Source organism: Pistacia vera, unplaced genomic scaffold (assembly GCF_008641045.1).
Source record: "Pistacia vera cultivar Batoury unplaced genomic scaffold, PisVer_v2 Contig586, whole genome shotgun sequence".
NCBI classification, from domain to species: domain Eukaryota; kingdom Viridiplantae; phylum Streptophyta; class Magnoliopsida; order Sapindales; family Anacardiaceae; genus Pistacia; species Pistacia vera.
In genome coordinates, this window is record NW_022196430.1 from 196,043 (window position 1) to 222,032 (window position 25,990).

The 25,990-nt window shown below is 34.4% G+C and overlaps 1 protein-coding gene across 1 annotated transcript; it reads left to right on the top strand.

Annotated features, from left to right (window-relative positions):
- Window positions 1–9,733: 9,733 nt before the first annotated feature.
- On the top strand, window positions 9,734–17,360 carry LOC116109641 (1-acyl-sn-glycerol-3-phosphate acyltransferase 2). Its single transcript, XM_031395866.1, has 11 exons — window positions 9,734–9,959; window positions 10,482–10,604; window positions 11,994–12,033; window positions 12,174–12,247; window positions 12,560–12,619; window positions 13,145–13,222; window positions 13,369–13,527; window positions 14,824–14,949; window positions 16,269–16,361; window positions 16,620–16,706; window positions 16,819–17,360. The coding sequence occupies exons 1-11, from the start codon at window positions 9,879–9,881 to the stop codon at window positions 17,059–17,061; spliced, it is 1,164 nt and encodes a 387-aa protein (XP_031251726.1). The 5' UTR covers window positions 9,734–9,878; the 3' UTR covers window positions 17,062–17,360.
- Window positions 17,361–25,990: the final 8,630 nt, after the last annotated feature.

Genomic DNA, 25,990 nt, shown 5'->3' on the forward strand with positions numbered 1-25,990 from the left:
ATTTCAATATTGTAAAAACAATTATTCAACTCTTTTAGTATAGATGACCAATGGTCAATCCATGATGAGTCCTACCCAAGCTCGTCAGTTTGCCAGTCAAACGGTCTTGAAGGGTACATATAGAAGGTAAGAATTGGATAAAATAGTGATTGTCTGAACAAATTTTTGAAACGGATATAAGGTTAAAGGTAAAGGTAGGGACATATAGGGCATTTTTTTAGAATTAGATTTTTTGTGAGTTTAATGTTTCCTATATGTGTTGCTAAGGCGGAATTGCCATTCGGCATTTTAACAGGGGTGGCTGGCAATATGGGTTGGAATATTTCAAAAAAAATTTGGGAGCAAACAATATGATCACTAGCTTCTGAATCAATAATCCGTGTATTAGTATTAAATGAAATATTTAGACAGAAAGACATACCCGTATAAGTTCTTGAGGCATTGTTTGTCTTCGAAATCTGATTTAGGAGTTGCATGAGTTGGTTGTATTGTCCTGATTGAGAGGAGGTGCTAGAGTTTGGTGTCCGGTGGAAGTCATCACTTGATTAGTCATTAGTGTGTTAGTTTTTTTCTTATGGGAACTCGGTCATCCATGAAGCTTCCAGCATGTGTCACAGGTGTGGTTTTTCCATTTGCAATACACGTATAACATTTTCTCTTTCTTTGATTCCCCGTCGGCAAACCCCCCCCCCCCCCCCCCCCNTTTATACCTAAATAAAAATAGTATAAAGTTTTGTATATTTATAGTTTGTTACTTGTGATGGAGTAGGACTGTAACCAAAAAAAATAAAAGAAGAAGAAGAAATAAAAAGAACAAAAGAAGATGAATTAGAAAAATAGATAAGATATCCTCGCGTCTTATTCTACTTGACAGTGAAATACAAAGTCTGAAGATGTAATGATGGACTTTCAAAGAGTATATAGGAATTATGGAATATTTTGAGTGACCTAATGTTTATAACTTAATATGGTCTCATTGGTATTTCCGACCATTTATGCTCTATCCCTTCGGATTTAACATCAATTTTAGTTTCCTTTATTTTGTGGTCTATAATATAAAATTCAATTTAAGTGGTAGATTTGGATGTAACTGCTCAATGAGCCCATGTCAAACTCGTAAATCTTGTTAGCTTACAATTCCAAGCCTGGGAATCCTCGTATAGCATTTTGGATTGTTGTACTGTGATCTTTTTCTAGTTATGAAATATTTGTGATGATATTCAGTAATTTCTAACTCATCTTTGTTCAGGTAGTCTCAACTCTCAAGCATTGACATGGAAAAGTCTCAGTCTATAGATATGGTTAATGTGAGAGAAAGTGATGATGTTTCTAAGGTAATGAAACCTCCTACCCATACTAGTAGTACTATTCCTATTTCTAGAAGTAAACGTAAAACTTCAAATGTTTAGAATTACTTTGATACATACTTTGATGAGAATGAGAATGAGAGGGTAAGGTGTTTGAGTTGCCAAAAATCCTATGCATATGGTAGTGCCTCTCATGAGACTAAAAATTTGAAGTGTCATATGGGAGATTGTGTTAAACGTGTCAACAAGGATGTAGGGCAATTAATGATTGATGTTGAGCATAGATTGCAAAGTACCAAGATTTTTCAAGAGAATTATCGTGAGAAGATGACATTATCAATTATTAAACATAATTTGCCACATTCATTTGTGGAGAATGATAGAATTAGGGATGTTCATTTCTATTTGAATAAGGAAGTTAAGCGTTATACTAGGAACACCGTTAAGACGGATTGCTTAAAAATATATAAAATGGAGATGGAAAAAATTAAGCTTGAATTAGGGAGGGTGACTAGTAGAATATGCTTAACTTATGATTTATGGAGTTCTTATACGATTGATGGGTATGTTTCTTTAAATGAGAATTGGGTGTTACAAAGTAGAATTCTCAACTTTTGTCATATGCCTCCTCCACACTTAGGGGTGCTTTTGGCTGAAACAATGTTTGGTTTCTTAAAAGAATGGGGAATTGAAAGGAAGATTTTATCTCTTACTTTGGACAATGCAAGTAATAATGATAAGATGAAAGATACTTTAAAGAGGCAACTTTGGGTGCAAAATGCTTTGTTATGTAGTGGTGATTTCTTCCATGTGCGATGTTCTACACATATCTTGAATCTTATTATTCAAGTGTTAAAAATTGCTAATGTGGCTTTGCATAAGATTCGAAAGAGTGTGAAATATATTAAAGGAAGTGAGAGTAAAAGAATCAAGTTTGGAGAACTTCCTGTTTAAATTGGTGTGAAAAGCTCAATAAGATTGCGAATGAATGTTCCCACTAGATGGAATTCTACTTTTTTAATGTTTGAAACTACGTTAATATATCGATCTATGTTTGTATATTTGTCTTTGATAGATCCCAATCATGAAAATTGTCCATCAAATGAAGAATGGGATATCAAATGAAGAATGGGATAGGGGGTAGAGGATATGCAAATTCTTGCAACCATTTTATGAGATTACAACTCTTTTTTTGGGTTCCAAATACCCCATATCAAACTTGTACTTTAAAAATGTGTGGGAAATCCAATTGCTATTGAACGAAGGGATGGTGAGTGAGGATGAAGTTCTTAGTAGCATAGAAAAACAAATTATCCCAAAATTTGCACGATATTGGCATTCTTATAGTGTTGTGTTAACTATTGCAACCATTCTTGACCCACATTTAAATATTCAATTTGTGGAGTATGCTTACAAAAACGTTTATGACTTACCTACTACCTAAAGAAAGATGGAGGTTGTTAAGCAGAACTTGTATAAATTTTTTAAAGCTTACAAGGTACAATGTCCCAAAGAATTTCCCTGCGCCGCCTCTTCAAATGCTCATCCTGCGAGTGGTTCTCCTCTTATTAGACGTCAAGTTTATATTTGTGTAAGTCACTATACTTTTTTTTTTTTTTTATATTCTTGTGATTAATAAAATATTGTTTATTGTGTAATTTTAACTTTTGGTACTTAACTATTTAAATGGTGCAGGATTTTGACAATTTTAAGAGTGAATTTAGTGTTACTGAGACCAAATATGGGGACTTTTTTGAGATTTTATTGATGCAACAAAAAATGGGCCATCAGGTGGCATTGGTTGATCTGAGCCGTCCATTTGATTATGTTAATTATTGTTAGGTTTTAGAAAACCCTAGGCCATTCTCATTCTTTGCTACTGAAAGAATAATCACCCCTTTTACATCTTGCATAACTGATCTCTGATGTTCATCTTGCACAACCAACTGATAAAGACAACGAATTGACGGAGTTAGGGAACACACCAAGATTTGTGTATGGAAGGGACAAAAACCCTTCATTCAACCCAAGTAAGAACTTGTTAACCATGCCATGCCATGCCTTGTTCTTTAATTCTTTGATACTGATTCAATGTTTCAAGTTTCCCTTGGAGTGGCTCTTCAACAACATCCACCTTGTTCCATACCGCTCAGAGGTGACTAAAATATGAAGCAACATATGAATTTCCTTATCGGATTTCAGCAAGACTTTGGTGCAATGAAAAAAAATGTTGCCACATTAAGGGTTTCGTGCATTTCCTTGATAAAATCCTATAACTCCTTTGCATTTTCGGTTGTTGGTAATGTAACAACCACCTCACTTGTCAAACAATTAGTGATCCATGAATGAACCAAAGCATTTGCTCTATCCCAAAACTTTTGAAGTTGGGGTTCTGATGGCATGGGTACAGTGCCTTCGATGAACCCCAATTTATCTTTGGTGATGAGAGCTCACCTAAAATCGCGAGCCCATGTTGCGTAAATCTCAAGTCTGGCAAGAGGATGTTTGATGAGGACAAGATCTAGACCATCTGACTGTGGGGCAAACAATGGGTCACCAGGTTCGGGTTGGTTAGTGGGAGTAAAAAAAAAGAAAATGAAATGGAATCAGTTATGGGATCTGACCCGTTTGACTTGGATTTGGAGCCATGTAAAAAATTGGTTGTTTAGAAAATTGTTATTGTTGACTTGAGCTTGAACCATGGTTTGGGTCATGATCTTGGTTTGCTAAATGGGTCTGGTCAAATGTGTTTTTGGTTGGATCCATAAAAGGCTGAATTGTTTTGAGTTAATGGGTTTGGATGGAGATGCTGAGAAATATCTTGAAAATTTTGCAGGGTGAAGCAGAAAGGAACAACTTTTACAGGACAAGAGAAAATTGAGCAGAAGATAGGAAGTGCTTTGATACCATGTCAAAATGGTATTTAGCTAGAAGAAAAGAATATGGAAGAAGAAGTATTGTATTCGTTGTGTCTTTACATGTACAATGTTGCTTCTTTATATACAAAAGAGAAAATCTAAGAATGGTAAAACAATATTACAATTGTTGTAAATCTGTCATGATTGCTATAAGTTAGTGTTGTAATCGAAGCTGCAATTAGGCCATTAACTAAGGCTTTTAATGAAGGAATCCATATCTCAATAGTTTTAATTGTAATAAAATGTTTGATTCTTCTTTCTTCATTTTGTTTTCATTTCAAAGATTTATATTTATAGTTTAAAAAAATTAAAAATCAATTGTAATTAATAATAGAACAAAAAATTTTCTCAATAGAAATTTATGATACCAAGTGTTTTGTTTTAATGGGTATGAAATCATGTTTTTTTTTCTATCAAGTTGAGATTTAGAAATGATTACCTGATTGGAAAAGTTTTGAGGTTGTAATTTTGTAACCAAATTAATTCATATTTGTATGATAACAAATTTATGATACTAAGTGTTTTGTTTTGATGGGTATGAAACACGGTTTTTCTTCTGTCAATGTGGGATTTATAATTAATTACTTGGTTTAAAGAAATCCGAGATTGTAATTTATAAACAAATTAATTCATATTTGTGTAATAATCATATTGATTGGTTTGTCTCATACTTTACTATTGATTTTGATTAATTTAAATTTACTATTAACTTTTTAGAGTAGTAAATATAAAGTTTTGAAGTGAATAAATAAGGAAAGAAGTATATTTTATTTTTATTATAAATATATCCTCACTTATAATTGAAGATGAGGGCTAAAAATCACGTCTTGTGAAGTAATTATTACATTTTACATTCGTAGTACGCTTGCGCACACCTCAACTGATCTTTGGAGTCTATTGAACACCTTACAAGCATCTTAACTAATCTATAGGGTCCATTGAACATCATACAAGCCCAATTGGATGGGTAAGTCATAAATATGGTTAGTGGCTACTTGGTGGGACTTAAGCATCTCAACTAATTCCTAAGGTCCATTGAACACCTTACAAGCCTAATGGATGGCTGGTTGGTAGGACTCGAACACAAGACCTCACCTCAACTAATCTTTAGGGTCTATTGAACACTCTATAAGCACCTTAACTAATCCTTATGGTCCAGTAAACACCATACAAGTCCAATTGGCAAGGTAAGTCATAAACGAGGTAGGTGACTACTTAGTGGGACTTGAACACCTCAACTAATCCCTAGGGTCCATTGAACACCTTACAAGCCCAATGGATAACCACTTGGTTGGACTCAAACATAAGATCTCACCTCAACTAATCCTTAGGGTCTATTAAACACTCTACAAGTATCTCAACTAATCCCTAGTGTCCATTGAACACCTAGGTTCAATGGGCTAGGTAAGTCATAAATGTGGTAGGTGGCCACTTCGTAGGACTCGAACACCTCAACTAATCCCTAAGGTCTGTTAAACACCTTACAAGCTTAATGAACGACTACTTGGTGGGACTCGAACACAAGACTTTACTTCAACTAATCCATGCGGTCTATTGAACACCCTACAAACACCTCAACTAATCCTTAGGTTCTATTGAACACCATGCAAGTCCAATGGGCTAGGTAAGTCATAAATGTGATAGGTGGCTACTTGGTGGGACTCAAACACCTTATCTAATCCCTAGGGTTTATTGAACACCTTACAAGCCCAATGGATGACCACTTGGTGGGACTCGAACACCTCATCTATTTCCTAGGGTTTATTGAACACCTTACAAGCCCAATGGATGGCCATTTGGTGGGACTCGAATACAAGACTTCACCTCAACTAATCCATAGGGTCCATTGGACACCCTACAAGTACCTCAACTAATCCCTAGGTCTATTAAACACCATACAAGCCCAATGAGATAGGTAAGTCATAAATGCGGTAGGTGGCCACTTGGTGGTAGGGGTGGAAAAAATCGGTTAACCAAACCAGTTTAGTCATTTTTCGAACTGAACCGGAAAATCGGTTTAAGTAAAAACCGAACCGAAACTGAATTGATTTATTAGCTTAAACCGGTTGTAAACCGAATCGATAATTCGGTTCAGAAAACCGAAAAACCAGTTTTGTACCGATTTTTAAATAAAAAATAATTTAAAAACAAAATCATGCAAAACATACCCCCATAGAGAAACCTAGTCGCTGCAATCAACCTTCTACCATACTCAACCACCAACGACCAAGCCGCCGCAAGACACCACAAACCACAACATACAAGCACCTTTTCACTCCTTTTGCTCACAGTTTCTCAATCTTAAATCTGTAAACCAAATCTGGAAGAAGAAAAATAAAAAGCACTAAAGAGATTAAGGACATTCGAAGTCCATGGCAGTCGAGATAACCATTTCGCTTACGAGAGAGAAGCTAGACAACAGAAAACAAAGATTAAAATAAAAAATAAAAATTGTTTTGGGGCTTGTTTATTTTATAAAGAAGAGAGAAAAATAAAAAGAAAGGGAAAGGGAAGGTCCGGTACTCAAAGAATAATAGATTGAATAGAGAGAAGAAGAAAATTTTAACTTTCTTTTTAAGTGAAAAACAACAACAGTAAGAAGCAAAGATTGCATGCAGAGAAAGGAAAGGCAAGAAGGAGAATAAGAAGGGAGTCTAAAATGCAGTCATTTCTCTTACACTTTAGCTGTGAGTTTGTATTTATATAGAGATATCTCAAAAGAAATAAATATATATAATTAGTAAGGAAGAAAAAACAAATTAGTAGGTTTGCTTAAATGGTTAAGGGCAAGACTTAATAGAAGTGTGTGTGGGTTCAAACCCCATAGTCTGCAATATTTTTTAAAAATCGGTTTATATTATTGATTGAACCGGTTAAAAATATTTTTCGGATCAAAACCAAACCAATTTTGGAAAATTTTCGATTTAGTTTCGGTCTGGTTTTTTGGTTTGGTTCGATTTTCCGTTTTTTTGTCCACCCCTAGTTGGTGGGACTCAAACACTCAACTAATACCTAGGATCCATTGAACACCTTACAAGCCCAATAGACGACCACTTGGTGGAACTCAAACACAAGACCTCACTTCAACTAATCCATGTGGTCCATTGAACACCCTACAAGCACCTCAACTAATCCTTGGGGTTTATTGAACATCATACAAGCCCAATGGGCTAGGTAAGTCATAAATGGTGTAGGTGGTCACTTGGCAGAACTCGAACACCTCAACTAATTCTTATGGTTTATTGAACATCTTACAAGCCTAATGGACGACCACTTGGTGGGACTCGAATACAAGACCTCACCTAAACTAATCCTTGGGATCCATTAAACACCATACAAGCTCAATGGGCTAGGTAAGTCATAAATATGGTAGGTGGCCACTTGGTGGGACTCAAACACCTCAACTAATCGCTAGGGTCCACTAAACACCTTACAAGCCTAATGGACAACCACTTAGTGGGACTCGAACACAAGGCCTCAGCTCAACTAATCCATAGAGTTCATTAAACACCTACAAGAACCTCAACTAATCCCTGTGATCCATTAAACACCATACAAGTGCAATGAGCCAAGTAAGTCATAAATGTAGTAGGTGGTCACTTGGTGGGACTCGAACATACCACCTTGGTAGGACTCGAACACAAGACCTCAACTCAACTAATCCATAAGGTCCATTGAACACCCTACAAGCACCTCAACTAATCTCTATGGTCCATTGAACATCATACAATCCCAATGAGCTAGGTAAGTTATAAATGTGATAGGTGGACACTTAGTGGGACTCGAACACCTCAACTAATCCTTAGGGTCCATTGAATACCTTACAAGTCCAATGGACGACTGCTTGGTAAGACTCAAATCAAGACCTCACCTCAACTAATCCCTAATGTTCATTGAATACCTACAAGCCCAATGAACGACCACTTGGTGAGACTCGAAAACAAAACTTGTGGGTAACCTATGGTCTTGTCATCTAGCTACAAGTCAAGTGGTTAACCTTACCTTTGTCACATTGTAATTAATTTTCTATCCCGGGAATAATTAAATATGGGAAAATACCATTTATTACCCCTAAAGTGTGTGAAGTGGTTAAGTGGAGAGTGACTATTGCATTTAACATGCAATTTGCTAACACATGAAATGGTGAAAGGGGTTTAGAAAATATTTTTGATACAAGAAATAATGTTTGAAATAGTTCATTGAATTTAAAAGCATTTAATGTTTGGTTAGTCCATCTTACTGACTTGAACTAAATGAAGGTGGTTGCGGTAGTTGAGATTTTAGGAGAGGAGATGATGAGGCAGGAAGTCCAAAGTAGAAACTAGAAACCTTCCACAAACATTGCCTACACTATATAACCACCCAAAATATAGTGGTTGACCCACCACCTTAAAACTTGCACGAAAAAAAAAGGCATATAATTACGTGCTTCTTCATGGTTCATAATATTTGTAAAATTTAATTTAATTTTGTATTTTCGAGTAAAGAATTGTTGATGACTCTAAATTTTTTACTTTCCACTAAAAATGTTAAAATTTTAATATAAATAAATGTTATGGAAGATAGGAATAAAGGCAAGTATTATTCTTATAATTGGCAAATCCAACACGTCATTTGAAACAAAGCATCTTTGGGATATTGTCATTCATTAACAAATTACAATATTACTTGCCGTGTTTTGTTAGGTTGTTGTTTACCTAAAATTAAATTCACTATTTAGACAACCTTTAATTAAAGTAATAAATAACTCTAATTCGTTAATTTTAATATAATTAATGTTTCAGATCTATTGAGATTTTCAAATATTTTACAAAAATGAAAACAAAATAAACTTGATGTTAAAAAAAAAAAAAAAAGAAAGGGAAATCATGTTTTGTAACGGCTTTATTTCTAAGCACAAGTAAGAGAGTCACGTGAATTGTCTTTTAACAACTGTTTCATCATACAATGAAATAATAATTATAATTTTAGTTTAAAGAGTGTTATAATTTATTGATTAAATTAACTTGATCTAATAATTTAAATTTCCGTTTCATAATAATTTTCCTTAAATTAATATAATTTAAAGCTTATCATGTATGAAAGGTAAAATTAACTTGTAATTAATATTCAATCACTTAAACGGTCAAACAATGAAGAACCATCTATAATGGTGAGATGTATGATCTTTAATCAGTCATTAAAATTAGTTGACCCCTGTTATACTTAATTAAAGGTCATATTATTATTATTATTATTATTATTATCCACATTTTTTTCAATTTTATCAACCCATATGGTCCCTAGTATTCCCTAATTAATAAATATAATTATTTATTTGATGAGATTATATTAAAAACATATTCTTAATTTCGTTTGCGTAATTTCTAGAGACAGATTACAAACCGAGAACCCATTAATGAAATTGAATCTGAATGTGACCCGACCCGAATCGACCCGTAAATGAATAATTAATACAGCATTTAATTTCTTGAAAGGGGAAACCAGTCTTTAAAACTCCCACACTCCCCTGTCTATCCATCCAATAATTCTCTATTTAAATTTCTCTCAGATTTATCGGAAATATTTTGTCAACTGTACAAGTTACAGACACACTTTCTTCCTCTACGAAACCAAAAAGAAAGAAAAACAATAAGAAAAAGCAGCAGAGGCCATGGCGATTGCAGCGGCAGCTGTCGTCGTCCCCTTAGGCCTTCTCTTCTTCATTTCAGGCCTCGTTGTTAATCTCATTCAGGTTTTTTTCTTTTTTAATTTTTTTAATTGTAGATTTGATTTACTGTGCATCTTAGTGTCAGATTTTCTTTTCCCTGTTTTTTGTTTATTCGATTTGAATTCATTATAGCGTTTATTTTTCAAAAGGTTGATAGATTGGTTGTATTTAGATCATGTTGAGACTTTGTTTCTCTCGTTTGTTTCTCGAGAAAATGTGGATATGGGAAACAACGGAAGATTTCAAGGTTGTGTGGGTCCCACTTCAGACGATTAAACAGCTAATTGGTTGAACTTAAATCTTTACTGTCTGGAGCCGTTTTGGTTTTCAAACTAGAAACTAAATTGCCCTTTTATTTTATTTTATTTTTTTATTTTTTGAGAGATTAAGCTTCATTTTAGCTCTATATATTATGGTTTTGTTTTTTCATTGATTAGGATGCGAGTATTATGTTTTATGTCTCAATAAATTTTAGGATTATAATTGCAAACTTGTTGGGATGATAAACGTGATGGATTGTAAGTATGAGCTACTGATTTGTTTCAGGCGGTTTGCTTTGTTACTATTAAGCCTCTATCAAAGAGCTTGTACAGGAGAATCAATAAAGAGGTGGCGGAATTGTTGTGGCTGGAACTCATATGGCTTTTTGATTGGTGGGCAGGGATTAAGGTGTTAACATATTCCCATATTGTTTTAGCTTTTAATTTCTATATTTATCGTACTTTTTTTATTAATCTTGTATTAAGTGTTCAAGTTATATTTTATTGCTTCTTTTCTACTTGGCATCATTCTATACCATGCCTCTTGAGCTGGAACTTCACTTAGAAAAGCATTTAATAATAAGCGAATGTCTAAGTCACTGTTTGGTTGGTAACTGTAGTGTACTATTCTTTTGAATACAGAACAGCAAAAAGTTTATTGTTTGGTTACAAATTGAACAGTAATTTTCTGGAATTTTCCTTTAGAACCTGATAACAGGTATTCAAGATATTTTCTTTATCAATTTTGTTTTTTGTAGTAATATCTTTGAGACTCTTTTTTAAAAGAAAAAAGCAAAACATAGTGGTATCTCTATTTGCCAGACATACATACTTTTCAGCTGAAAGTAATATTGAGTAATATTTTTAAGATCACTTTTGATAAACAAATTTGTACCAAAAAAAAAAAAAATTCTCATCATCTTAAATGTGAATCATACAATTAGAAAAATGGGAAAGTTTAGGCGTCTTTTCTGGATATATGCTATTGAGAAACATTGGATGATTATGATATAGTTCTTCTTAACTAGAAGAAATATGCAAGCAAGAATACAATTTTGGGTTGCATAATTCATGGTCACAGAGTTAACAGCTGAGCATGTTAAAGAATTTGTTTGCCTTGTTTAGATAGTGAGAAAGAAATGAGGACAGTGGATTTTGAATCAAAGAGATAGTGCGATATTCCTGGAACTGTAGGATGACTAAGGATGTCCTAGTTTTAGTATTGACTATTCCAATAGTAAATAACACAGTTACATAGGATTCATAGTAGCTGATTTCCTGTCATTGTAATTTGTTGGCTCATGGTTCTGTTAGTAAATTTATGTATTATTGAATAAGCCTGTTTTTAGTTAAGCTGTTATAAAATTAAAATGAGCTGTGGTTTTCTGGTGATGTAGTGGCATATTCATGTTATGTCTTCCTGCTTGTGTGTTTCTTTGCATGTGGTCTTTTGTCATTGTATTACATTGCCTTCTCAAAGAAAAAAATTTAAATCTTAATGTTTGGCACATCTGATGAGGGATACTAGTTGATGTGAGTGTGTTGTATTATGGTTGGATGATACCACATGAGTTAAATCGTGGCATTTGGGAGCAAATGAAGAAGAGGAAGAAGATTGGAATACTTCAGTATTTTTTCTTTTAATTTTTAAAATCTTTCATCCTTGTGGCCTTCCATTTTCTATATTCAAGTTCAAATACAAATGTGATAGTCCTTGAATGGATTTGGTACCATTTGAGGCATAGCATATATATCCTCTGGAGAATTTGTTTCTGATTATTTATTGGTCTGGCTGCAGGTCAAACTTTATACAGATCGTGAGACACTAAAGATAATGGGTAAGGCTAAAAAGCTTGTTAAAAATATACAAGTAATATTTGGTGTTTCTAAGTGTTATGGAGATGATAATATTCTCTGTTCTAAGATTCTATTGAATAGCTTATTTTTCAGTTTCATGTTGTGAATTATCAATTTTCAGGTAAAGAACACGCGCTTGTCATTTCCAATCATAAAAGTGACATTGATTGGCTTGTTGGATGGGTTTTGGCTCAGGTACATAATGTGTATAGTACAATCATATTCTTATGTGTGCACAAGGTATACAATCAGGAGCTTGCATGCATCTTACGCATCCATTGATACATAGACAAACATTCAAGAACAAGTTGTCATATATAGTAACTCAGTCTCTATGTGCTCATAATTTATGTATAAACTATACTCATGAGGCAAAAATTTGGCATTGAAGATTATATTCTTAATCCAATGTAAAAGCTTATGGTATTTATTTGAGTAGAGTTTCTGATCTCATATTCCATTACAAGGTATCTACTGCTTAGTTATTGTTAAGTTTGCCTATGACAGCGGTCAGGTTGCCTCGGCAGCGCATTGGCTGTGATGAAGAAGTCATCAAAATTTCTTCCGGTATGTTCTAATCCTGCAACTTTTTGATTTGACATTGTAATTTAATTGCGTTTGTTACTGAAACAAACTGGATTGAGTTGATGGTTTATGTTTAATTCTCTGCCCTCGTATGCATTTTGAATTTGACAATCTGCTGTTATATATTGTGTTCTGGACTATTGATGATATACGATTTTCGAGTCATTATTCTTCTTAATGGAAAGAGAAACACTTTTAAACTCATTCATGGTTTTAATTTAGGAATAAGATGGCAAAACGTAGCTCCTATCAAAGTCTTGTCTGAACCCTTTGATTTATTATCACCAGCATTTTGGTACTATTTGCATCATTCTAACAAGCAGCTGAAGTTGTTTGTTGGCAATAAATGTTGGTTATTAAAATGTTGGTGTGAATTTTTATTATGACATACAAGTTTTGTTTTGTTTTTTTATGGTTCTGTAGTCCCTTTCTATATAAATGTCACTTGGAAAAGCATTTTCTTTTGTCTTCTTTCTTAGTCTTTGTAAAAATGTAAAATATGAGCAGGTCATCGGTTGGTCAATGTGGTTTTCTGAGTACCTATTTCTGGAAAGAAGCTGGGCCAAGGATGAAGGCACAATAAAGGTATGGTGGTGTAAATTTGCTTCAACTTTACATATTCATGTTAATTTTCGTGTTGCAGTCTTTGTTTATATATGTTTTATGTGTCTCCTTTTTCCTATGGAAAACCACTGTTGCTGCCCTCTGAATCTTGTGGGACTTTTCTGCAGTCAGGTCTCCAACGACTAAAAGACTTCCCTCGGCCCTTTTGGTTGGCTCTCTTCGTAGAAGGAACTCGCTTTACACAGGCAAAGCTTTTAGCGGCTCAGGAATATGCGGCTTCAAATGGATTGCCCATTCCTAGAAATGTTCTGATTCCTCGTACTAAGGTCAGATTTAATCTACTTTGTTTCTAACAAATTCTCTTGTTCTCCATTTTTTAACTTTTCTGGCTAGTTCTAAATCTTCCCATATCCAGAGTGGGGAAACAACTTCTCTGAATAAAAAAGCTGAATTAGTTATGAGGTATATTTTTGGGCCTAAGACCCTTGATGTAATGTGGCCTCAGTTGCTATATAATATTGTGTTTTAAAATTATATATATTGTTAAAACTTTTTGCAGGATTAGGCAAAGCCTTATTATCAAGGCATCATCTTTGTATGTCAGTACCTATACGGTTCATTTTGTTATCAAATGTTTGTTATCTATCATTTTGATTACATTGGTGAAGAATATATTCTTTGAGTTAACAATCAGCTTGGCCAAGGTCTAGACATCTAAGCATCAAGCCCGCCCTTATATGAATGCTGCTGGCTGTATGAACTTCATGATTTATGATACATGGTCTCTGTTGCAATAAAAGCAAGGGCGTGACTCTGTTGGTGGATTTGTTATTCTAGGAATTGAATTTCCTTTGAAAATTATTGGTTTGGAGTCCAGGAAATGATTCAGTTTGTTATGATTGATTTATATGGTCACAGATGGAGCTGATGGTGAAAGGAGTTGTTTGGTCATTAGCTCATGGAAGAATTCACACTTGTGATATCATGCAATGGAGGTTGACTAACACTTGTTTATCTCATGACTGGTCTATATTGTGTAAAAAAGATTCTGAAAGCATTGATCATCTCTTAGATTCTGAAAGCATTGATCATCTCTTAGATTCTGAAAGCATTGATCATCTCTTTCTTTGTTGTTCTAAAACACTGAAGCTGTGGTGGAATCTCTTTGGAGAAACAGGAATTTTTTCTGTTTTTCTGGTCTTGTAGCTCTTTGTTGGTTGAAGTTTACATGCTTTTGGTGGAGGAGAAAAAGCCAAGGTTTTGTGGAAGAGCTGTGTTTTGGCTGTATTTTGGGTTTCATAGTCAGAGAGGAATAAAAAGTATTTTATGAGAAGCTAATGAAGATGAGGATGGTTTCCTATTTATGCTTCTTTATGGTCTTTAATTTCATAAAAGTTCCTGGATACTTCTTTTTACTTTATTTTTAGAGATTGGAATTCTGTTGTGGCTTAAGTTTATGCTATTTGTGTGTTTTTTTGGTTTTTATTTTTTATGGTGGACAACTGGTTCCCCATTTTTTTAGTCATATTTTCTTATCATTAACATACTGAGTTATATGTTTCCTATATATATAAATAAAAAATATATATATATATATAACCTAATGTGTTTGTGGCTTCCAGGGATTTGTTGCAGCAGTCAGTCATATGCGCTCATTCGTCCCAGCCATATATGATGTAACTGTAGCTATTCCTAGAAGTTCACCTGCACCTACAATGCTCAGAATGTTCAAGGGGCAACCTTCTGTGGTAAGCCATCTGTGATTGAGACATTTTAAGCAACTCTATAAAGCATATCAGGAAACTTATGGTATTTACATATGATTGCGAGTTTGAGTTTGAATTTATTTGACATGGTTTCACCTGTGATACAGTTTTACACCTATTGAGCATCTTACTTGTGTTATTTTTGAATGAGGATTTGGATGTCCCGGACATGCCTGTGTACAAAATTGTCCAATAGAATGAAAATTTTGCCTTTGAAATTTTATTCTTACTCAATTAAATTGTTATTCCAGTTCCTTATCTTATATGGGCATACGACATCGTGTCTATGATTATAGATTCTATTCAGTGCATGAAAATTCGCATAATATTTTGGGGCATAAAATGTGGTCACTTATGAAGGCTTTGACGAGAACTGAAAGGAGAAGTTTTGGAGTAGAGTGCCCTTATCTTTGTTAATATGTTGTTTCTGGTTAGCATATCTGCTTAGTGAAGTGAATGTTGGTTGGTGCAAGCCAAAGATTGTCAATAAGTTTTTATGGTCACGACAAATTAAAGAACCTGAGAGGTTACCCACGTGGTTGGGTCTGTGGTTTTTTTCCTATGAGGTTTGCAGATCCATTTTATTTAGGGGAACTACCTGGCAAACAGCCAAGGATTTCATGCTTTCTAAGATTGTAGCATTGGGCCTCAGTTTTAAACTCAAGCAGTGGGTTTGACTGTTTCTAGGTTATTTAAAAAAAAAAAGAAAAGAAAAGGAAACAGTGTGTTGAGTCATTTAATGTGGGAAAGTTTAGAATTAGGTTTTGGAGACTACCATAGACAAGTTCAATGCAATGTGACGTGAAAGTTTAGTATAGATGTTAGTCCAAAATCCAAATGAGCTTTACCAAACTTCATCCAATGTTAGTTTTTTTGAGAATTTTTATCCTATCTAAGTTTATTTGCCTTAGAGTCCAATCAATGTGATTTCAGGTAGATTGGGTGATTGGTTTATTGAATGGATTATATAGCCGTCTAAATTTTGTTGATTGAAGCAATCAAGTTGGTTTACCTGTGGTTGGACATTAAATTTGTCAAATATAATCATATGTGGTCAAATTTGTTTTGTTGTTTTGATTGCATTACATGCTTTGGCCAGATAGGATTAGATTTTGAATAATTGTAGAGGTTTTTTTCTCCGGTGCCAGGGGGTGGGAGAATGCATTGGAGATAAGAGATTGTCATTCAAAATTTTATTTGTGCAGTGCTTAAAATATACTATAAATTGTGGTTTCTGAAGTACGATAATAATGGCTAGTTTTTCTCTTGAATGAAGTTGAATCCTTGTTTATCTCTTGCAGGTGCACGTGCACCTCAAGCGACATGCGATGAAGGAATTGCCTGATTCAGATGATGCTGTTGCTCAATGGTGTAAAGATGTATTTGTGGCCAAGGTGAGTTATCATTCAACTAGTACAAGGAGGCAGCTGCTTTTGTTGTGATGCCAGTATAGATGTTTGGAACAATTATGATTTAGATGCAAGGACTAAGTGGTGTAATGTTTACAAAGCTAACAGTTGATGCTTATGTATACAACTCAATTAAGCTGTATACTCTTGCTTGGTGCTTCTGTCTACTTTTATCTGGTTGTGCTGGTAATTTGTGTTTCAGTTTCCTTCTGATTGTCTTGCCTTTTGATTTTTGCACACAAGGATGCTCTTTTGGACAAACATAATGCAGAAGACACTTTCAGTGACCAAGAACTGCAGGAAATTCCCCGCCCAGTAAAGCCCTTATTGGTGAGACACTAGTCTATAAGCCAGTCAATTTATGATCCAGTACCATTTTTTAGTCAGGGTTTTGGGGAATTACCCAATGAACTAATCATTTATCTTATAATGGAACAAACAGGTTGTTATCTCTTGGGTATGCCTGGTTATTTTTGGGGCCCTGAAGTTTCTCCAATGGTCTTCACTTTTATCATCGTGGAAGGGTATTGCAGTGTCAGGATTCTGTTTGGCCATTGTCACTGTTCTTATGCACATCTTGATTCTCTTCTCTCAGTCAGAGCGTTCTACTCCTGCGAAGGTTGCACCAGCCAAGCCCAAGAAGATCAGCGAGCCTGGAGAGACGAGACAAAACAAACAACAGTGAATCAAAGCTTTCAATAGATTGGTAACTTCATCTCAATCATATTTTTGTGGACTTATGATACATGTAGGTTGTGTATTGGCCTGGAGTACGTCAGTACATTTCTGTTTTGAACTCAGCGTTTGCTATGATTTTGATAACTGTAATGACACAGTTTGTATGCAATCAATTCATTATTTACCGGTTAACTAGGGTAATTTTGTATAGATTGTATCTAAAGGAGCTGTTGTAGCAGGGCTCAAAATTTAACTAGTCCTTTTTTGGCATCTGAGGACTTTTATATTCAAAATGCAATTTTTGCATGTGTGACCTTCTTAAAGACTTCTCATTCCATTAAGTCTTTTTTTCCATTAAGTCTTTTTATTTTACATTCATATATCTTTAGCGGTTTAACCAGTCTGAATTAATACATGAAGTATATATATAATTTGTTTGTTTTTTTTTTTTTAGAAAAAAATATTGAACTTGATAAGATATTATATTATATCCATTGTTTTAAAAACCGGACCGGTGGGTAATCCGCTCGGATGGCCGGGTCACGGTTCAACCGGTCCAACCGATTGGACCGGTGATGTTATCACACATCATGATGATGTCATCACATTTTAAAATTTTTTTTTTTAGATTTTTATTTTTTAATAAGACAATAACAATTTAATTACTGTCCAATCCAATATGATTCAAAGTTCAAATTCAACAACAATCCTAACATAATTTAAGTATTTAATAACAATTCAAAGTTCAAATCCAAACATGATGTTATATTTACATATTAAATGTCAAAATACATACTAATTAATAACAAAACATTTGATGCAAGTGTTTTTTCTTTGATCCGTCTCCATGTTGATTGAGTTTCACACACTAGCATCAAAATTCATCACCATCATCATGATCATGATCATGATCATCATAACTATCACCACCATCTACGCAAATTTAAGTAAAAAATAGAAATCATAAGTTGATCCAATTGCAAGTTCACCGCTGTGTAATCTCAAGATAAATGCAACCAACAATTTTTAATCTTTTTCAAGATCATCTGTGAGTAAACTTTTTGGTATAATCAAAAGAATCAAATACAAAATACATTGTTAATTGTTTTTATATGGCATATAAATGTAACATAAAACAAAACTTGTCGTCACTCACAACCACAGCCACGAAAGAATATGATTACTACAGAGCTTATGCTAACAGGAGCAAGCCTCAGAATGCAAAAAAACTATCATAACAACTATCAGCTAAGGGAAGCTTTTTATGACCTAAAAATCTATACTAGCTAATCCAATTACTTAATCATCTACAGTCTCTCAGCAAAAGCAATTTTCATCTTTGTTTAAACTCTTGGTCATGTATCAGCATTTTCAAAAAAATATTGCAAACTCTACATCCAATCAGTCGTAGAGCATTGAACTTTTTGTAGTGGAATCAATCAAGGACTGATTTTTAACATCAATATCTGGTTCTACAGAAATTAAAAGATCCCAACACCTATAATATCTGGTTCTAATTATTTTTGGGGAACATATCACATATATAGTCCTTGAAATAATGGAGTTGAGACTTTAATTAACGTTGTCATTAATTCCATCCAGTTTGCTGTTACTTTCAAATAGTGATCGCTTCATGCTAAGAAAGAGTAAGAGAGAGCTTCAAATGCAGGCAGATATGGAGTTTGTATGAAGAAACTGAGAGTTTATTTTAAAATTCAAATAGATCATATGATAAGATAGGAATCAAATTTAGAAACGTAACACATGAGCTAAGAATCATGGAGAGTGACATTATTGATTAGGCTCTGTTTGGTGCAATACTGCAATGCACTAATTAAATTCCCTGCACTTTTTTTGTGCAAATATACTTGAATCAAAGCAGAACCATCCTCAAGATCATGTTAATATAACCACAACAGCTTTATAGATTGAAAAATGAAAAGGGTGTTAACTGAAATGTAAAGGGAGCGAGAAATGACGTTACCTGGATCGACGAATAGAGCTGTCGCCGTCGATTTCCAGTGAGGGAGGAAGACGTCGTTGATTTCCAGTGAGGGAGGAAGACGTCGTTGATTTCTGGGAAGGGAGGAAGACGTCGTCGTCGATTTCCAGCGAGTTCAGATGCGATTTGGGTGGGATTTCAGAGAGAACAGAAGACAACTGAAACCGTTAGAATTTTCATGAGAAAGACTGAAAGAGAAGAAGATGAGAAAGGGTTGCGACGCTACGTGATAGAGAAGAAGAGAAGAAAGGCTGTGACTCTGCGTGACAGAGAAGAAGAGAAGAATGGGCTGCGTGAAAGAGAAGATGATTCTCGCGTATTATGGATTTAAATTGTGGACTGGTTTTTTCGTCAGTCCGGTTGGACCGACGGTTCACTCATATTATCCGGTTTTCATCCGGTTTAAAATGGCTCAATGCATATTAGCGGATTTGAGGGTAACTCGAACCGGACACGTGATCGGTTCACGGTCCAACCGGTTGGACAGGCCGGTCCGGTCCGGTTTTTAAAACAGTGATTATATCTGAACTTTGTTATATATTTTGTTAGAATAATTTTACTAAAACCCAATCAAGTTACTTCAAATTCCAAAAATCACGTTTCGGCCGACAATTATCAGAGCAGTAAAGGAAATAAAATTAAATTGAGTTTTTTGTATACATCCTAACTACAATATTATAAGTTTTTCTATCTCCGCTTATATTTTTCTTAGAATTAATGACAATAATTCTCATGAGGTATGATATAATAACAAAAAAAATTCTTTAAGTTTTCGAAATAACAGAAATTCTATTATTGTTAATGAACTGTTAGTAATTTACGCTGTTATGAGTTGGAAAATATTATCAAATTTTTATCTTGTCAGTTATTTTAACATCTAAAACTTAATACAAATGATTTTTTTTTTGTTTTCATAACTTTAGGAGGATTTTAGTTATTATATTATACCTCATGGGGATTAATGTTATTAACTATTTTTCTTAAAATAAAATAATACTATATACACATAATATGAATCATATAATACACGAGTGGTCTATATGTACAAACTAAAACTAATTTATAAAAACTGATGTAACCTAACTCTTTCATTTAACATGTCATTCATCTATATTTATTAAGCATTAATTGAGTTGATAATTTGTATGTATTCATCATTCACCTCATAACACATTAGTTTGTATAGAAAAGTTTGAACAAATAGTTTATCCATATAGTATTATTCATGATACAAATGCATTTCATATTATTTCATCATTCCTATCCAAATATAATATCTTTTCACAAATCCAATTTCTACCTAAAGTTAAGGAAATTCCCATTATTCAACCTTCTAGTTTTGTTATTCTTTCGGTAAGTAAAATTATTACTTCTTCCCTTTGTTTCATGTTCTTCCTCAACTTTGCATTCTTAAAATTTGTTGCCTATGGTCTTGGTAAAGAAACTATTTTAAGGATCCCTTTGGTAAGACTTATTTGAGTAGAGTTTATAGAGAAGAGTTATTGAAATATAGTTTATGAAAATATGATTTTTATGAAAAATGTGTTTGTTGTTTGGTTATGAAAATATAAAAGAGCTTTCAAGTGTTAATTTATTAGAAAATATCTTAATATACAAAAATAAATCAAGTCGAATATATAAAATAAAATAAATAAATTTTTAAAATTTTCAATGCTTTAAAAAAGCTCAGAAAGAGCTTCAACTTTGAGCTTCTTCCACAGCTATAAAATAGCATATTTTAAATCATGCTTTTGAAATGTTACCAAACAATACTAAAATTACTTCAAAAGTGCTTATAATTAATTTTAAATAAGCTCTTTTGTCCACTTTGGGTTTTATTAAGGTTTAATAACTATAATCATCTTTAAGTATAGTTGAATCATAAAATCCCCTTGTAATCATAGAAATAAAGAAAAAAAAATCCCTCTATTGTTAAAATCAATGACAGAAGGGTAATAATTAATTTTATATAATCCATCAGTTATAAAATCTAAGGGTGAACTTGCAGCTCACTAACAACAGATGAATTATTGTAACTTTTGAAATCTGAAGAGAACTTTTATTATTTGATCAAAACCTAAGGATAAGGAGGCTGAGATCAAAATCCCTCTTACTAATTCTTCAACTTTGAGTCCACTGCCAAGCACTATCGCCACTACCACGCAACAATCATGGCCAAACCCTAAAACAAGAGAAACCCATCACACATCATCTAATGACTAATATTGTTTATTGAAATAAGGGGTGTGTTTGGAAGTTTCTAAAACTATTGGAAACGTGAAAATATTAACAAGTACCTTGTCAACATAAAAACAAAAAGGCGAAAGACCGGGGGCATTTTATTAAAAGACTAAATCAAGTTCAAATTTAATTAAAAGGCCATGTAGTTTGAAAGTGTTAAGTAAGTATCCTTATTATTGATTAAGGTTAATTAAACATGATTAGTGGTTAATTAGGATTAATGAAGTATTGTGTAATTTTTTAAAATTATAATATGTCCCCAAAGAGCCGAAATTCTTGCAAACAAACCCAAACACATTCTTCTTCTTCCTCCGGCCATTAACGCATGTTTCCCTTGGTTGTTGTTTCTTCTAAGCTTTGTCTACATCTTCTTCTTCCTCCTTCGTCTACATCTTCTTCTTCCCCTGCCATTAACATTTTCTTCTTCCTCTGCCATTAACATCTTATTCGCCTAGATCCGCCTCCTTTTCCTCCTCCTCCTCCTAACATTTTGTCCAGGTATGTGTATCTCCTCTTTGTATTTTATATTTTGATTTATAAAGATTTAATGATGGATTAGGTTTGGGTTATGATTTTGATTTAGTTGTTTAGGTTATTGGGTTGTGCTTGAAATAATGCAAGTTGAAAGGAGTGAAATTTGTTGACTATTTTCTTGCATTGTGGGTAGCTGGGGGTGGTAGCACCGATTGTAGGTGGAGATGACTAAAAATGTGTTCTAGATATGATGGATTGCTTCAGCAATTTGGTGTATCTCTTAAGCGATCTGATATGTCTGGTATAATGCAGCAGAGTGAAATAGACCGCTTAAGCGATCAAGTATATGGCAGAAGATCACTTAAGCGATCTGTTACAAGTCTGGTATATGGCAGCAGATCGCTTAAGCAATCAGGTAAATGGCAGCAGATCGCTTAAGCGATAAAGTAAATGGCAAAAGATCGCTTAAGCGATCAGAATTATTTATACTAGATCGCTTAAGCGATCCAATAAGCGATACACCATATTGCTCAAGCGACTTTGTAGATACTTTTTAAAATTTGTCAACCCTTAATACATCAATTAATAATTTTTTTTCTTGCATTATAGGTACTTGACTATTATTAGACATGGACAAGTTGTTTTGGGTGTTTAATATTTTGGTGAGTGCATGGAGGAAGAAAGTTGTTGGAAGTGGATTGGGAAGAGCAAAGAAGTTATACCAATTGCTATGAGCACAGAGGTTGGTTTTGATGATTTGATTAATGAAATAATTAGAAGAGGTGATTTGAGTTGCTCATGTAGTGATATAGTTGTGAAGTATGTTTTAAGCAGAGTTCCTGAACATTATAAGGTACCTCTTCCTATATTAAAGTTGGATGAAAGTGTGAAGTTATATATGATTGATGTGGGCAATAATGGTTCAAGGCCGATTTTAAGGGTTTTTTTTTTGTAAATAAACCATTGGAAGTTGGTTCAAAGGAAGGGGATAACGAGGAAGTTGGTGGAGAGAATGCTGGTTTTAATTTTAACTACAAAGGCATTGATTTCTTAGTTGAAAAATCAAGAGTAGACGGTGATTTGGGTGGTGAGAAGGACACTGTAGAAGAGGTTGTTCCTCTGCGGCATAATAAAAATATTGACGAGGAGGACCTCGTACATGTTCCCGTAGATATAGATATTCCTATAAATATAGATTATGCAGAAGGTGTAGTTTGTGAGGAAGAGAACACTATGGTCCTTTATGCAGGTTCAGAGGCAGCGATTGCGGGTAGTAGTGAATCAGCTCATGTTTTTACTGATGGATTAGACTTGCATGTAGGGTATTTATTTGATAAAAAAGAGGAAGTGGTGAGGAAGCTAAAACTTGTTGCCATGAAAGGTAATTTTGAGTTCATCAACAAAAAGTCTAATTCATCGATAGTGACAGTTGCATGTCATTACCAAAAGTGCAAGTGGCGGGTTTATTGTAGAAGTTTAGCGGAGTTTGAAAAATTTTATTGTTAACACATATACCCGTGAGCATACATGTGAGTTGGGACATATTTCAGGTGAGCATCGACAAACCTTCGCTGATGTTATTGAACAATTTATCAAAAGTCAGTTTGTTGAAGGGAAAGGTTCATCTCCTAATGACATTCAGAGACATGTGCACACAGAGTTGGGATGTGTTGTTAGTTACTGGAGATGCTGGAAAGGGAGACAACATGCACAAGATTTTGTGAGGAGCACACCGGAGCACATGTATGCAGTATTAGAAGCGTACCGTTATATGTTTGAGTTGACAAACCAAGGTAGTAAGACAGCTTTGAAGTGGGACAAGAATATGAGGTTTAAATATTTTTTTTGTTGCTTACGGTGCTGTTATAAGGGGTTTTGTAAACATGAGAAAGGTGTTGGCTGTTGATGGTTGCTTTTTGATGGGAAAGTATGGAGGTACATTGTTGGTGGCCACTGCACATGACAACGAGAATCACACATATGTTGTTGCATGGTGTGTGGTTGACTCTGAGAACGACAAGTTGTGGACTTAGTTTTTTCAGCAAATATGTATAATAGTGCCTAATAGTGACGAGTTGTGCATAATATTCGATAGGCACAACTCTATAAAGAAAGATATTGCCACTATTTACCCTCAAGCACATCATGGATTTTGTATGAGGCACCTTGGTGAGAACATAAAACAAAAGTTTAAGTGTGCTGGCTTCCTTCAGACATACTACATGGCAATAAAAGCTTATCGAGTTGATGAGTTCGAGAAGCACTTCCGGCAAGTTCGAATCAAGTATGATAGAATTGCTAAGTATCTTGAGCATGATGTTGGTTTCAAGTGATGAAGTAGAGCTTACTTTCTTGGAAGAAGGTTCGATGTCATGACCACGAACATAGCTGAGTCCATAAATTCAAATTTGTTAATAGAAAGAGAGTTTCCAATAGTTGCCATTTTTTATGCAATCCTGAGGACATTGTCACGGTGGTTCCATGAGTGTCATATGGAGACAGATAATTTTACCACAACCCTTGTTCTGTCAGTTGAAAAATTATTGCGAGAACATAGGAACTGTCAAATGCATTGTTTGCCTATCTTCTCAATGCTCAAGAGTTCACTGTGCACGGCTATGGTCCGAATACCCTAGTTAACCTTCTTAGTAAAACTTGCAGCTGTAAAGTGCTTGACATTCAATGTTTACCTTATCCTAAACCCTAAACCGGCAGCACTGAAACACCAACGAAAGTCAGATTTTGGTTTAAGAATTTACATGAAACCTTGCTCTCCTTTCTATATGGCAAATCACTACATGCTGACTTATTCGGAAACGATATATTAAATTCCTCCAGAAGAGCAGTAGGTGGTGCTGCCATAGTTGATTGACATTATCATCAATCTGCCATTCAAGAAGACAGAAAGGGGAGAAAAAGAGTTAAACGTATTCCATCAGCTTGTGAGGTTCCCCGGAGGATGAATAATTGCTCTATTTGCAAGCAACCTAGCCACAAGAGAAGCAATTGCTAGAATCGATCACATGCAAATCCAGAAAATTAGGTTTGAATAGCTTAGATGCAAGAAAGCAAGCAACCTACTGTAAGATCTGCAGATAAGATCAGGTATGGAAGTTGGATTTAGAGTTTTGTAGTTTATGTGAAATGCATTTCTTATTGGGTTGTCTTGAATAATTAGATTGTCTTGAATAGGATTAGCTGGTGTTGTTAGACGTTAGGCTGTTAATACTTGGGTTGTGGTGTTATGTATGCTTTGTGGCCAAGACCAATGCTGGATAATGTTAGAAAGGGTGCTGTAGAAGATGACGAAGAGGCTATTGCTATTGTTGCTGCTGATGCTAAAGGTGTGCTGAATAATTGTGGAGGATGGGGAAGTGGCTGAAGAGAATGAGGCTGCCAGTGGTGCTTTTATTTTGGGTGTATATAGGACATTTATTTGTTGTATATAATATTGTAATTTAATGTAATTGACACATTTCAGATTTGTACAAAAGCAATTCAATATTTCTTTCCCTTTTTTGAGTTTGAGTTTATTTAGAATTCTTGTTAAATGGCATTAATGTGTTGATGCAATTAGGTTGTCAAATTCAGGAGAAATGATGAAATTAATATGTGTTGGTGATTTTAGTTTGTCAAAATTTAGGAGAAAAGTTGGAAAAAATAAGTGTTGCCCATGATCGCTTAGGCGACTATATATATCGCTTAAGTGATTAAGGGTTTTTTATACAGGATCGCTTAAGTGAGACACTAAATTGCTTAAGCGATCATGCATTTAGGATGATTTTGATTCTGTCTAGGACTTGATCGCTTAAGTGACTAAGGCTAAAAGCCAAGAATCGAGCGAGATCTTAAATCGCTTAAGCGATCGTGCATTTGGGACGATTTTGAATATGCCTTAGACTTGATCGCTTAAGTGACCAAGGCTAAAAGTGAATAATTGTTTAAGCGAGAGCATAAATCGCTTAAGCGATTGTGCATTTGAGATGATTTTGATTCTGCCTTGAACTTGATCACTTAAGCGACCAAGGTTAAAAGTGATGAATCACATAAGCGATACATCAATCGCTTAAGTGATCGTGCATCTGGGATGATCTTGATTCTGCCTTGGACTTGATCGCTTAAGCGATCAGAAATTGCTTAAGTGATTAAGGCTAAAAGTGAAGAATTGATTAAGTGACAAATAAATCACTTAAGCAATCATGCATCTGGGATGATCATG